This window comes from Astyanax mexicanus, chromosome 25, assembly GCF_023375975.1.
Source record: "Astyanax mexicanus isolate ESR-SI-001 chromosome 25, AstMex3_surface, whole genome shotgun sequence".
Taxonomy (NCBI): Eukaryota; Metazoa; Chordata; class Actinopteri; order Characiformes; family Acestrorhamphidae; genus Astyanax; species Astyanax mexicanus.
The window spans coordinates 10125470-10139717 of NC_064432.1; the positions used below are offsets into that span (position 1 = coordinate 10125470).

The 14248-nt window shown below is 33.6% G+C and overlaps 1 protein-coding gene across 1 annotated transcript in view; it reads left to right on the top strand.

The window, feature by feature from the left end:
- Nucleotides 1–6912, top strand: part of cpe (carboxypeptidase E) — a 46867-nt gene extending 39955 nt beyond the window's left edge. Inside the window, exons 8-9 of the mRNA XM_022681782.2 lie at nucleotides 1902–2020; nucleotides 4168–6912. Coding sequence (XP_022537503.2) covers nucleotides 1902–2020; nucleotides 4168–4266 — 218 coding nt within the window. The 3' untranslated portion in view covers nucleotides 4267–6912. The remainder of the gene's footprint in view (nucleotides 1–1901; nucleotides 2021–4167) is intronic.
- The last annotated feature ends 7336 nt before the right edge of the window (nucleotides 6913–14248 follow it).

Sequence of the window (14248 nt, forward strand, 5' to 3'; positions counted from 1 at the left end):
AAATTAAACACTACAACACTAACTAGTGCAATTAAAAATAGTGCACCACCATTAGAAGTGTGTCTATTACTTCAATTAGTAAAGAATAAGAGGCTGTGTCCTAAATTAATCACTACAACAATAACTAGTGCAATTAAAAATAGTGCACCACCATTAGAAGTGTGTCTATTACTGTAATCAGTAAAGAATAAGAGGTTGTGTCCCAAATTAAACACTACAACACTAACTAGTGCAATTAAAAATAGTGCACCACCATTAGAAGTGTGTCTATTACTTCAATTAGTAAAGAATAAGAGGCTGTGTCCTAAATTAATCACTACAACAATAACTAGTGCAATTAAAAATAGTGCACCATCATTAGAAGTGTGTTCATTACTGAAATAAGTGAAGAATAAGAGGCTGTGTCCCAAATTAAACACTACAACACTAACTAGTGCAATTAAAAATAGTGCACCACCATTAGAAGTGTGTCTATTACTTCAATTAGTAAAGAATAAGAGGCTGTGTCCTAAATTAATCACTACAACAATAACTAGTGCAATTAAAAATAGTGCACCACCATTAGAAGTGTGTCTATTACTTCAATTAGTAAAGAATAAGAGGCTGTGTCCTAAATTAATCACTACAACAATAACTAGTGCAATTAAAAATAGTGCACCACCATTAGAAGTGTGTCTATTACTGTAATCAGTAAAGAATAAGAGGTTGTGTCCCAAATTAAACACTACAACACTAACTAGTGCAATTAAAAATAGTGCACCACCATTAGAAGTGTGTCTATTACTTCAATTAGTAAAGAATAAGAGGCTGTGTCCTAAATTAATCACTACAACAATAACTAGTGCAATTAAAAATAGTGCACCATCATTAGAAGTGTGTCTATTACTTCAATTAGTAAAGAATAAGAGGCTGTGTCCTAAATTAAACACTACAACAATAACTAGTGCAATTAAAAATAGTGCACCATCATTAGAAGTGTGTTCATTACTGAAATAAGTGAAGAATAAGAGGCTGTGTCCCAAATTAAACACTACAACACTAACTAGTGCAATTAAAAATAGTGCACCACCATTAGAAGTGTGTCTGTTCCTGTAATTAGCAAAGAATAAGAGGCTGTGTCCCAAATTTAACACTACAACACTAACTAGCGCAATTAAAAATAGTGCACCACCATTAGAAGTGTGTTCATTACTGAAATAAGTGAAGAATAAGAGGCTGTGTCCCAAATTAAACACTACAACACTAACTATTGCAATTAACAATAGTGCACCACCATTAGAAGTGTGTCTGTTACTATAATTAGTAAAGAATAAGAGGCTGTGTCCCAAATTTAACACTACCACACTAACTAGTGTATTAAAGTACAATCGGAAAGCAAGCAACCCAGAACCCATGGCCAGCATACTCAAATCTAAAAATACTTCAATGTATCAATATATAATTAATGGTTTTAATAATTTAATGTATAATTTAAGATAGTCATGTAAAGCTCTGTACACTCTTCAGATTGAAGAATATCAGAGATTTACCTGTTTTGGAAGGTAAATGCTGCCATCGTGTGGCTGATTCAGGTATTAGTGCAACAGGAAATGAGCTGTTGATTTTTTTTTTTTTTACATTGTAAATTTAATATTAAAGACTATATTAAAGCATTTAGCTTTTAACTAATTTACTACGTAATTCCATATCATGTGTGTTCCTTAATTGTTTCTTGTCTTTAATATTAATCATCAATGTAGAAAATATATTAGTTGACGAAGTAAAGAAGAAAATTGAATGAGAAATTGTGCCCAAACTTTTGACTGGTATTGTGTGAAATCAAAGAAACAATATATATATATATATATATATATATATATATATATATATATATATATATATTTCTCTCTTTCTCTGTCCAGCTAAGGATGGTGATTACTGGCGTTTATTGACTCCCGGGAACTACAAAGTTTCTGCTTCGGCTCCTGGATATCTGACTGTAATCAAGAAAGTGGCCGTCTCCAGCACCACTGCTACTCGGGTACAACCCTTACACACACATACAAACATGCTGTTTAAAATATATATATATATATATATATATATATATATATATATATATATATATATATATATATATATATACTGGAAAATAATGATTTTGTAAGTTGACGCCCTCCAAAAAAGGATCATTCTATTATTTTTAATGCTATTCAATAAAGAGTTGCATTGGAGGACATTGTTAATGATCTCAAGGTAGCTGGAAGCACATTCAAGACTGATGAGGGCTGATGAGGGCTAACGACTGAGGCCATGTACTATAAAATCTTGAATGAGAAGGACCATCTTATGGCCTCAGCCAGTACAGTAAAGCTTGTGGAAATTAATGTATGGGTCTTCCAGGATGATAATGACCCAAAACATATGGCCAAGGCAACAAAGAAGTGCCTTAAGAAGAAGCACATTAAGATCCTGGAGTGGCCAATGGGGGAGCTTGTTAATGATCTCAAGGGAGCTGGGAGCACATTCAACACGAAAATCATTAGCTTGTTACACACATCGCCGTAATGGATTGAGATCCTTCAGTTCCATAACCTATTTTTTTTTGTATTATTAGAAATTAATTATTGAAATAAGTATTTGATCTCCAAGCAAAATTTGACTTACGACCTTTTTCTTGTGACCAGGTCACCAGGTTTGCTCCACTCCTCTTTACAGAAAAAATCTCCAAATTCTATAGGGTTTCGAGGACGTCGCTCTGGCAACTTAAAGTTTGAGTACCCTCAGATTTTCTATGAGATTATGGTCAGGAGTCTGGCTTCGCTTATCCATGATCTTAAGTTATGGCTAAGACCTTTCTCTGCCTCCGAACCAAACATCATGGGTTGAGATGATGTCAAAAATTCTCCCAAGCCTCCTCTGAATTGGCAAACTTTAGATGAGCCACTTTGAACATGATCTTAATTTTTCCATTACGACACGGCAAAGTGTGTTACTAATGATTTTCGTGTTGAATGTGCTCCCAGCTCCCTTGAGATCATTAACAAGCTCCTACCATGTAATTCTAAGCCGACACCACACCTTTTTCAGAATCATCCTTGCAATACAAAATAAGATCTTGCAACTGATTGTTCGAATCATCGAGTTACTAGTGGTCTCGTACTGACCAAGCTTTTTGCTGATGGTCTTGTAGGCAGGTCTACAATGTTGTCCCGGATATTTATTGGATGTTCTTTGGTCTTGCCTTGCATGGTGGTTGAAATGTTTAAATGGAAGAGACTGATTTTGTGACTGGTTTCTTTTATACACATTTTGAAATAAGATAAAAAGTATTTTTCTAAAGGGACAGGACTAATTTGTGTGCCTCATGGGCACATAACTGGCTTTAATTTATCAAGCGCACATGAATTCACAACCATGCTTTTAATGTTTAACCTTTTTAAAAAGGTTATGATACTGAATGATCACAATCCATTATGGTGAAGCGTGTTACAAATCATTTTCTTTTAGTGAATGTGCTCCCAGCTCCCTTGAGATCATTAACATGCTCATCCAATGTACTTCTTTATTCATTGCGTCTTTTCTGGATTCTCTTTTTGTGAATGTGCTCCCAGCTCTCTTGAGATCATGCTACTCCAATGTAATTCTTGATTGAATGTTTCTTTTTTGGATTTTCTGCCTCTCTTTGTTAAAATAGAGGGGGTGATAAGGGTGTGAACTTACAAAAAAGTGTGAAAATCTATTGTGATAGTCCAGAATGCTCTGTTTACGACTATTTTCTCTTTTTTTTACTTGACAAAATACAAATTAATTCATAACCTTTAGGTAATGTTTTTTTTTTTGTAATAACCTTTTTTTAAAAAGGCTATGGCACTGAAGAATCTCAATCTGTTATGGTGAATTGTGTTCCTAATAATGTTTTTTTTTTTTTTTGGTGAATGTGCTCCCAGCTCCCTTGAGATCATTAACATGCTCATCCAATGTAATTCTTTATTGAATGCTTCTTTTGCTGGATTCTCTTTTTGTGAATGTGCACCCAGCTCCCTTGAGATCATTAACATGCTACTCCAATGTATTTTCTTATTGAATGTTTCTTTTCTGGATTTTTTTTTTTTGTGAATATGCACCCAGCTCCTTTAAGGTCATTAAATGCTCTGTTTCACGTCTCTTTTCTATTTCTTTCCACAGCTGGATTTTGAGTTGGAGTCTCTGGAGGAGCGGAAGGAGGAGGAGAAGGAGGAGCTTATGGATTGGTGGAAGATGATGTCGGAGACGCTCAACTTCTAAAACAGCCAAAACAGCCGCAACTGTCAGGTCCTGATGGGCGGAGGACCTCACGAGCATCCTGGGTTTAAAATATTTCATCGTCATCATCGTCGTTGTTGTTGTTGTTGTTGTTGTGTGTGTGCTGACCCACTTTTTAGCTTATGTTTTGAGGGCACTACATCTGGACGGTTGGAATATTATGAATATTATGCATACGGATATTAATAATATATGTCATGGACTGTGACAGTTAATGCTTACGAAAATAAGATCTTGCTTACAAAGTTTCTGGGCAGAATCGGTAATCTGGGGACGTTAGCATTTTTATAATGGGTATATGAAGTCTGATTGTAGCGCCCTCCAACGAAAACAGCGAGTGATGTCTTATCAATGGGTTCATTTTTCAGCAGATATTGACACATCTGAAACTCAAATCTAGCTTACGTAGGTATTGTTGCTATACAACGTTAATTCTATACATTTACAATTGTCCACTATCTGCGTACGTGTCCTCATAAACACACAAAGACAAACACATAAACACACAAACACACGTACGCAGGTAGTGAATAACGTTAATTTGCTAATGGTGTGATATAATTGATATAACTGGTCTAGCTTTACGTTCTTTTTTTTTAGCCACGTGCTCAGCATTATCGTTATCGTGAGGTGTTTTCGTAGCCACGCCCACCTCCTATTCCTCCTACACCAATCACAACAAACCAACCAACCAGAAAGCACTGTGTCGTGAACGAATGTACGTACGTCCGCGTCCGCATCGAATCATATCGATCACTACAGATTGCGATTATGATTGTGACCAATCACGACTGAATCCAGTGTAGTATGTGGAAGCCTCTGAAAACTGAAGATATATTTATGCTTTTCGTCTCCTTTCTGTTGAAGCACTGTCCTGTGTAACTTAATGTTTTATTTTTGACGTTTATTTGCTATTTCGAAAGGAGTCGCGTCGGCGAGTCGCGTCTCATATCTAGTTTGAATGAATTTCTTGAATATTTAAGCTGATTGTGAGGAATGCTGAAGAGGTTCGTCAGTAAAAACTCTTTCACTTTATTATTAGAACTCTATAGGAACCTAAGTAATTATTAAATATTATAGTTCTAAGCTTGTATTATTATTGTATGTTCTGATTATTGTAAGTTACACTATGAATTTAAAACATTTGCCATGGCACAAATTTGTGCAGGACGGTTATTTCTGTAAAGATAACGAGATATATACTGTAGAGCGATGAGTAGGATTTTGTAAACTATACCAAAATGCACAACTCTTTACACTGCAAAATAAAATAAAAATATTATTTGAATAAGCAAAATCCTCTTAATTATAGTGTAAATATCAATAAATATCTCATTTTGAGATTATTATTATTATTATTATTATTATTATTATTATTACTGTTATTATTATTAAAGTAACTTATTTCTAACTTACCTGTACTTGTTTTAATGCATAATGCAGATAATTTTGCATAATTTTAACTTATAATGCAAATATACTGGATTTACATTGTTTAATGTGTATTACTGTGTATTATCAAAATAGAATACAAAATTTGTACTTGTTTTAAGAAATATGAATAACATGAATTAATGCAGAATTGTTTGCTTGTTTAAAATTCTGCAAACAGTTTTCATATTAAAAAAAAAAAACAAAGTGGAAATTTATTTTAATAGTTTAAAAAAATTGTGACAAAATTGATTGTTCTGGAAAATAATTAGCTTGTTTTTTACAGTTCTTAAGAAAGAATGCTGAACATGTAGCATATTTAAGAAATAATGCAGGTAATATTTGGTATTTCGATATATAATACAGAAAATCTACTGAAATGTTTAAGCATTGTATTAACATGTAGTTTTGTTTATCAAAACATTTCTTGAAACAAGCATTTCAAATTATCTGCCAATGAAATTAGATTGTTTTTAGTAAATAAAGTTGCATAAAACAAGTAATAGAAGTTAGAAATAAGCTAAATTAACTTAGAAAGCAGTATAATCAGGAAAAAAGGAGACATTTCAGATATTTAAACTACATTTTGGAGAATTTAGCTTGTTAATATATCATTTATTTCAGTGTATTTATTGAACGCTCTGTAATATACCGATCTCGCACCTGTAATCTGTACATGTTTACCCTTCCACTATATACTGTATGTTTCATTAACAGGAGAGAAGTATATATTTAAAGCTACACAAAACAAAAAGCACACCCCTCTGCATTACATTAACACCTACAGCAGTGCATAGGTCCCCACTTTGCACTGGTCCCTGTACTGTAGGTGTAAATATAAGGCCTGGGTTTTTACAGTTTAGCAACACTACACACAAATGCACATGTATATGCATACACACACAAACACACACAAACACACACACACACACACACACATCTCCTGAAGTATTAATGAAGTCATAAATCTACTGAAACCTGGAAACGCTTCAGTACCTGTCTCCCATACAGAGCTTTAAGAGAAGATTCAGTCATATCAGAGTTTAACCCAAAGCCATAACTCTAAATATGATTTCAATAAAACAATGCTTCTGTTTCTCTTTCTGAAATTTCAGTGGTATGTCCTGTATATGAATGTAATGATTATTTCAACTCAATTCTGCAGATCACAAAATAAACTTCCCTTTTCTGTTGTCACTCTGCCGTCTGTGTATTTGTTTTCTTATTATACCTTATTTTGCTAATATATATATATATATATATATATATATATATATATATATATATATATATATATATATATATATATATATATACATATATATATATATATATATATATAATGTAACTTGTTTAAAAAAATAATGAAGATAATTGTGGTCGTTTTAAGAAATAATGTAGAAAAATATTTGGCATTTTAAGAAATAATGTGGTTAATCTTGCTTATTTTTCAGTATAAATGCAGATAATTTAGCCTGTTCATATATATTTGTTCAGCAGATAAGTCTGATTAATTCTAAATAATTCTGTAAAATAATTGTAAAAATAATGCTGAACATAAGTGGTATTTTGAAAATAATACAGACGAATTTGCCTATTTGCAGAAAATATTTGATTTTTTTTTAGAAATAATGCAGAAAATGTTGCTTATATTTAAGACAAATGCAGATAATTTAGCTTGTTTTAGGAAATAATAATTTAAAAAAGTATTATGATAAATAATGTAGAATATGTAACTTATTTTTAGGGAAATGCCACGAATTTGCTTAAGAAATAAAGCAGAAAATATTTGCCATTTTGAGAAATATCCAAGAAATACAAAAAAAAGTTTGGTATTTTGAAAAAAACATAATCTTGCTTATTTAAAACAATGAACATACATTTTGTTATTTTAAAATATATTTAGCAATTTTGAGAAATAACATAGAATATTGTGCTTATTGCAAGAAGAAAACTAAGATAATTTTGTCTATATTAAGAAATATAGCTTAAAATGTTTGGTATTTTGAGAAATGTCAGATAATTGTGCTTATTTTAAGAAATAATGCAAATAGTTTTGCTTAAACATAACAGATTGTTAATTTTATTAAATAAGTAACAAGCATACATGTTGTATAACAATATAATAATCTAAATAGAATTTGTTTTAAGAATCCAAAATCCAAAAAAATGTTTTAAGAACTTATACAGATAGTTTAGCATATTTCAAGAAAAAACAGCAAACATTAGTGTTATTGTTTTCAAGAAATTAAATATATTGAAAAAAAAAAATGCATATGAAAATGGTAGTTTTGTTTGTTTTAAAAGAAATATGTATTTAAATAATACAGATGAGCTCACTTATTTTAAAAACATTCAACATATACATTTGCTTGTATAAAATATAATAATGTAAATAAAGTCTTATATTGTAATATTTCAAGAATCAAAAATACAAATAAATTGTATTATTTTGAAAATATTTATTATTTATTTATTATTTTGCTTATTTTTAAGAATAAATGCACATAAACTTGATTATTTTAAGATATATAGCAGAAAATATTTAGCAATTTGAGAAATAACAAATGTCATACTTATTTTTCCCAAATAATTTGGTTTTAAAAATACATATAAAATGGTAGGTTTGTTTGTTTTTAAAGAAATATGTATTTTAATAATACAGATATATTCACTTGTTTTAAAAACAAACAAAAATGTAAGATTAGAGGGATTTTTTTTCTTAAGGAATAAAATAAGAGAGCATTTCAATTTCTGAATCAGTTTCTCTGATTTTGCTATTATTTATAGGTTTATGTTTGAGTAAAATTTACATTGTTGTTTTATTCTATAAACTACAGACAAATGTTCTCCTAAATTCCAAATAAAAATATTTAGAGCGTCATTTAGAGCATTTATTTGCAGAAAATGAGAAATGACTGAAATAGCAAAAAAAAAAAGATGCAGAGCTTTCAGACCTCAGATAACGCAAAGAAAACAAACAAGTTAATGTTCATAAACTTTTTAAAAGTTCAGAAATTAATATTTGCTGGAATAACCCTGGTTGGTTTTTAATCACAGTTTTCAGTTTCATGCATCTTGGCATCATGTTCTCTTCCTCCACCAGTCTTACACACTGCTTTTGGATAACTTTATGCTGCTTTACACTCCAGGTGCAAAAAATTCGAGCAGTTCAAGCTTGAAGGTTTGATGATCAGCTTGTGATAATCCATCTTCCTCTTGATTATTATATTCCAGAGGTTTTTATTTTGGTAAAATCTGATTAGAGCTGTACTATAATATTAAATATTATTGTATTTTACTTCTGATAACTCCCCTCCTCAGGTTGGGTTGGGTTGGGTAGTCGAGTTTAACGCCACATCAGCTCGTCGGCTATGTCGCGGCAGGAAAGGTACTGTCTAAGCACAAGGTTCTACGATCTAAGCAAGGCGGACAGACAGAGACAGACACACACACTCACACACTCACACCTAAGGGGCAAATTCAATCAAGTTTTGTGGAAGATTATAAAATAACAAGCTTAGCTTAAAATAATCATGCTTGCTAAAACCTTAACCTAATGCTTACCTAATGATTAAAACACATATTTGCCTTAACCTATGATTTCTTAAACTATGATTAAAACACATATTACACAAATAGATCTATGAAAGCTATAAATCTATATTCTACTAATCATTAATCACTGAATCAAGAGTTAGTCACTAAAACCACACGTACACACAGTTATTATTTGATTCATAAAATCAGCAATGACATTTGAATGGCCCAACCGAGAAAGCACGCTTCCTCGTTTTACTGGTAAACATCTTGAGGTTACAGAGGTAAGCAGACTAAAAGAGTTCCTCTTTTGCTCCTGGGCTCTGAGAGGAATTCCTCTTTTACTCCTACACTCTAGGAAAGATCAACAGTAGGAGAGCCAGATTAAAAGCCAGTAAAAAACATACATTTTCTAGCCTTGCAGTTAAAGATTGCGTCTAACAAAATTATACATGCAGCTTCAAGCTATGTTAAAATATACTAACTAATTAATCTTACTGTAGGTCTAGTAGAACTAATTAATCTTACTGTAGAATGTAGCAAAATTATTATCAATAAAAGAGAGTATGAATTAAAGAGGAACCGTGCCTTGTTGACCTTAAGACATGTCGCAAAGGGGAGAATTGATTCTCCCTTGTCACCTTGGCAAGGGAAGTTGACCACCTACTATTTCTCAGAAGCAAAGGTCAAGACAGCTTTCGGGTTCCTGAAGAAAGTCTGGAAAACTGAAGTATACCATATTTGGAAGCATAAGCATAAAAATTAGAAGCCACCTAGCAACAAGGTACGTCACAAAGGGGATACGTCACAAGAGGGTATAAAGGATGGAGTCAGAAAGGCCGAGGTTCAGAAGAACTAGGATGCATGCCTGTAATGTTCTTCCCAGATCTGAAATGTTCTTCCCAGATCTGAAATAAATCATACTTGTTCACTCTCAATCTCCGTGTCGTCTGAATCCTTGGATCAACGAACATGCAACACAAAAAGCTAAGACAGCTTTTTCTACAGTTTCAATCAGCCTGAACGTGCCGTCTTAGGACTGTGGGAGGAAACCGGAGAACCCGGAGGAAACCCACGCAGACACGGGGAGAACGTGCAAACTCCACACAGAAAGACCCGGGACGCCCCAGCCGGGAATCGAACCCAGGCCGTCTTGCTGTGAGGCGGAGGTGCTACCCACCGCGCCACCGTGCCGCCCCCCCCTACTCAGGTAAAGTTCAGGCAGCTTCTATAGTCTGAGTGCTTGTGTTGCTGCTGCTGCTGGTGTAGCAGATCTGAACCGCCTCTCTAATTATTCTTCTCTGGTCTATCAGCGGAGTCCGGATCAATAGTATTGATCGCCGGCGCTCTGGTGCAGCTCGACAGCGGGCCTAGCGGGACCTCAGAATGCCTAAAGCAGCAATACCGTCCCCCCAGGGCGGCCCTGCCTCATTACTGTTCGCCCAGCAGCGTTGATATGTATTTAATTAAAGCTAAAAATAAAGGCGGGCCCTGGTTTCCCTCGGGCTCCGACCCCCATATCTAATAAAATGAATTAAACAACAGTACACTAAGTTTTTACTACCAATTATTCTGGAACTACAGACACTTTTGTTGTTCTTCTGCTCTTGGTTTCGTCTTCCTTGATGTTTTTCTCTTTCTTTTTTTATTCTTTGTTTTATTGTTTCACTTTGTTTTTTTTTTGTTTTTTTTTTACTTTCATATGGCCAATTTATCAGAAAACTAGTAAGAATTTGACCTAAAACATTATTGTATTTTCCTAAAAGTCTTAGAAGTAGATAAAGAGAACGAAATCAAACAAACAAGACAAAATGATTAAACTTGCTCTTTTAATTATTGAGGAAAATTATCAGGTATTACTATATCTATATATTTTTTCTTTTTTTTTTTCTTTCCCATTTTCTCCCTAATTCACTAGGCTGGTAGCCGAGGGTAAGCTGCATGAACGGGATTAGAATCTGCGTTCTCCTGACCATAGTGGCAGCGCTTTAGACTGCTGGGATGTGAAACTTTAGGATTAGCAGGTCAATTATGGTGAAATTTAAGTCTTGCTTATTTTTAAGAAACAATTGCAAATAATCTTGATTATTTTTAAGAAAAAAAATGCACAAATATGTGGGTATTTTAAGATATGTAGCAGAAAATATTTGGCAGTTTGAGAAATAACATAGATATTGTGCTTTTTTGTGAAGAAAAAAAGAGATCCTTTTGCATATTTTAAGAAATATAGCAGGAAATATTTGGTGTTTTGAGAAAAATCACATCATTTAGCTTATTTTAAGAAATAATGCAGATAATTTAGCTTAAACATAAAAGATCATTTAAAAAAAATGAATAAGTAACAAGAATTAAATTTTATATAAAAATACAATATTCACGAAAAAAGAAAAAAAAAAGATTTTATATATTTCTGCATAGATTTGACCTAAAACATCCAGATTTGGTTGTTTTAAGATATATAGCAGAAAATATTTAGCAATTTAAGAAATAACATAGATATTGTGCTTTAAAAAAAGAGATAACTTTCAAGAGATATATTTCAAGAAATATAGCAGAAAATATTTGGTATTTTGCTCAAACATAACAGATTTTTTTAAATGAAATAAGTAACAAGCATTACATTTTGTATAAAAATATAAGAATCTTCAAAAAGGTTTTTCTAAAAAAAAACTTTTTTATTTTTCTAATTTTAAAAATTTTGAATAAGTAAAAATAAAACTTAGACTGAGGACTTCATGCCATAATTCAGAATAGTTTTCCATGAACTTTCCATGAGGCCATTTATCTTAACTGAACAATAGAGGGCGCTGTAACTGAAGCCAACTGACAGACATGTTGCATTCTGTGTTAAGAGCTTTTTAACCAATCAGTGATTTAGTTGTTACTACATTTACAGCTCTGGTAAAAAAATAAGAGACCACTTAAAAATGATGAGTTTCTTTGATTTTACTAAATAGAAAACCTCTGGAATATAATCAAGAGGAAGATGGATGATCACAAGCTGAAGGCTTAAAGGCATAAAGTTATCCAAAAGCAGTGTGTAAGACTGGTGGAGGAGAACATGATGCCAAGATGCATGAAAACTGTCATAAAAACCAGGGTTATTCCACCAAATATTGATTTCTGAACTCTGAAACCTTATGAATATGAACTTGTTTTATTTGCATCATTTGAGGTCTGAAAGCTCTGCATCTTTTTTTTCAGACATTTCACTTTTTCAGCAAATAAATGCTCTAAATGACTTTAATATTTTTATTTAGAATTTGAGAGAAATGTCTGTAGTTTATAGAATAAAACAAAAGTGTTCATTTGACTCAAACATAAACCTATAAATAGCAAAATCAGAGAAACTGATTCAGAAACTGAGAGAGAGAGAAGGAGAGAGTGTGAGAAATCGAGAAAGGGAGAAAAAAGAGAGAAAATAAGAGGGAGAGAAAGAGAGAGAAATAAAGAAAGAAAAATAAAGAGAGAAATGGAGAAGGAGAAAGAGAAATAGAGAAAGAGACAAATATAGAAATGGAGAGAGAGAGAGAGAAAAAAAAGAGAGAGAGAAATCGAGAGAGCGAAAGAAGAGAAATAGAGAGAGAGAGAGAAATAGAGAGAAATAAAGGGAAAAGAGTGAGGACAAGAGGAAGAGAGAGAAATAGAGATAGGGAAAAAGAGAGAGAGATGGAGAGGGAAAAGAGATGGAAAGGGAGAAAAAGAGAGAGATAAATTGAGAAAGGGAAAGAGAAAGTAACGGGGAGAGAAAAAGGGAGAGGGAAAGAGAAAGAAACAGAAGGATATAGAGATCGAGGGAAAAAGAGAAATGGAGAGAGAGAGAGAGAGAGAGAGAAACAGAAAAAGGGAGAAGGAAAGAGAGGGGGAAGAAAGAGAAATGGAGAGAGAGAAAAAGAGAGGGAAAGGAGAAGGAAAGAGAGATAAATGGGAGGGAGAGGGAGAGAGAGGGGGAAGAGAGAAATGGAGAGAAAGAAATGGAAATGGAAAGAGGGAAAGAGAGAGAGAGACAGAAAAGGAAAGAGAGAGATAGATAGAGAGAAAAAGAGAGAGAAATAGAGAGGGAAAGAGAGAGAGAGGAAACTGTCTCTGCTTAGACTGGAGGACTGTTTCAAATCCCCCTCCTCTCTTCTTCCTTTCCCCCCCTCTGCTCTTTTGTTCTTCAGGGTGGCCTAACCTTCTCTTCTTTCGCCTTTGCTTTCACATCCCTCCATCCAGCACCATCCCAGCAGTGTGTGTGTGTGTGTGTGTGTGTGTCTTGGTCTTGCTTATCGTTCCATGCTGCGACTGTATCTTTTGATGTGGGGCAACATTTGATTTCACTAAAGCTTATTAGATGAATCACAAGGAGGATCCTATAAGTGAATAAGTGTGTGTGTCTGTGTGTTTGTGTTTCCTACATTATCAGGACAAAAATTAAACGGTAATCCATATAATGAGGACCGACAAATTGGTCCCGACTTTGTGAAGGACTTTTACAGAAGACGCATATTTAAAATCACAGTACTACACTATAATAACAGTACTATGCTATAATACTAATACTATAGCATAATATAACATATATTTTCCAATATTTTTACAGGTTTACTCCTGTGATTGTGCTGTGGTGTGCTGGGGAGGCAACATGAAGAGGAGAGATGCATCACGGTTGGACAAGCTGTTCAGGAGGGCCGAGGCAGTGGTTGGAATGGAGCTGGACTCTCTGGTTACAATAGCTGAGAGAAGGACTTTGGATAAACTGCTTTCTATCATGAACAATGATAGTCACCCACTTCACACCACCATCATGAAGCAGAGGAGTGTGTTCAGTGGCAGACTGCTGTCACAGAGCTGCACAACAGACAGACTCAGAAAATCCTTCATTCCGAGAGCCATCAGACTCTTTAACTCCTCCCATCGGGGACGGGATGCTGCTACTGACTGAGTTTAACTCAGTCACACCACATGGACTTTATTACTCCACCACTTAATTATTTACATTAACACTTCCCCA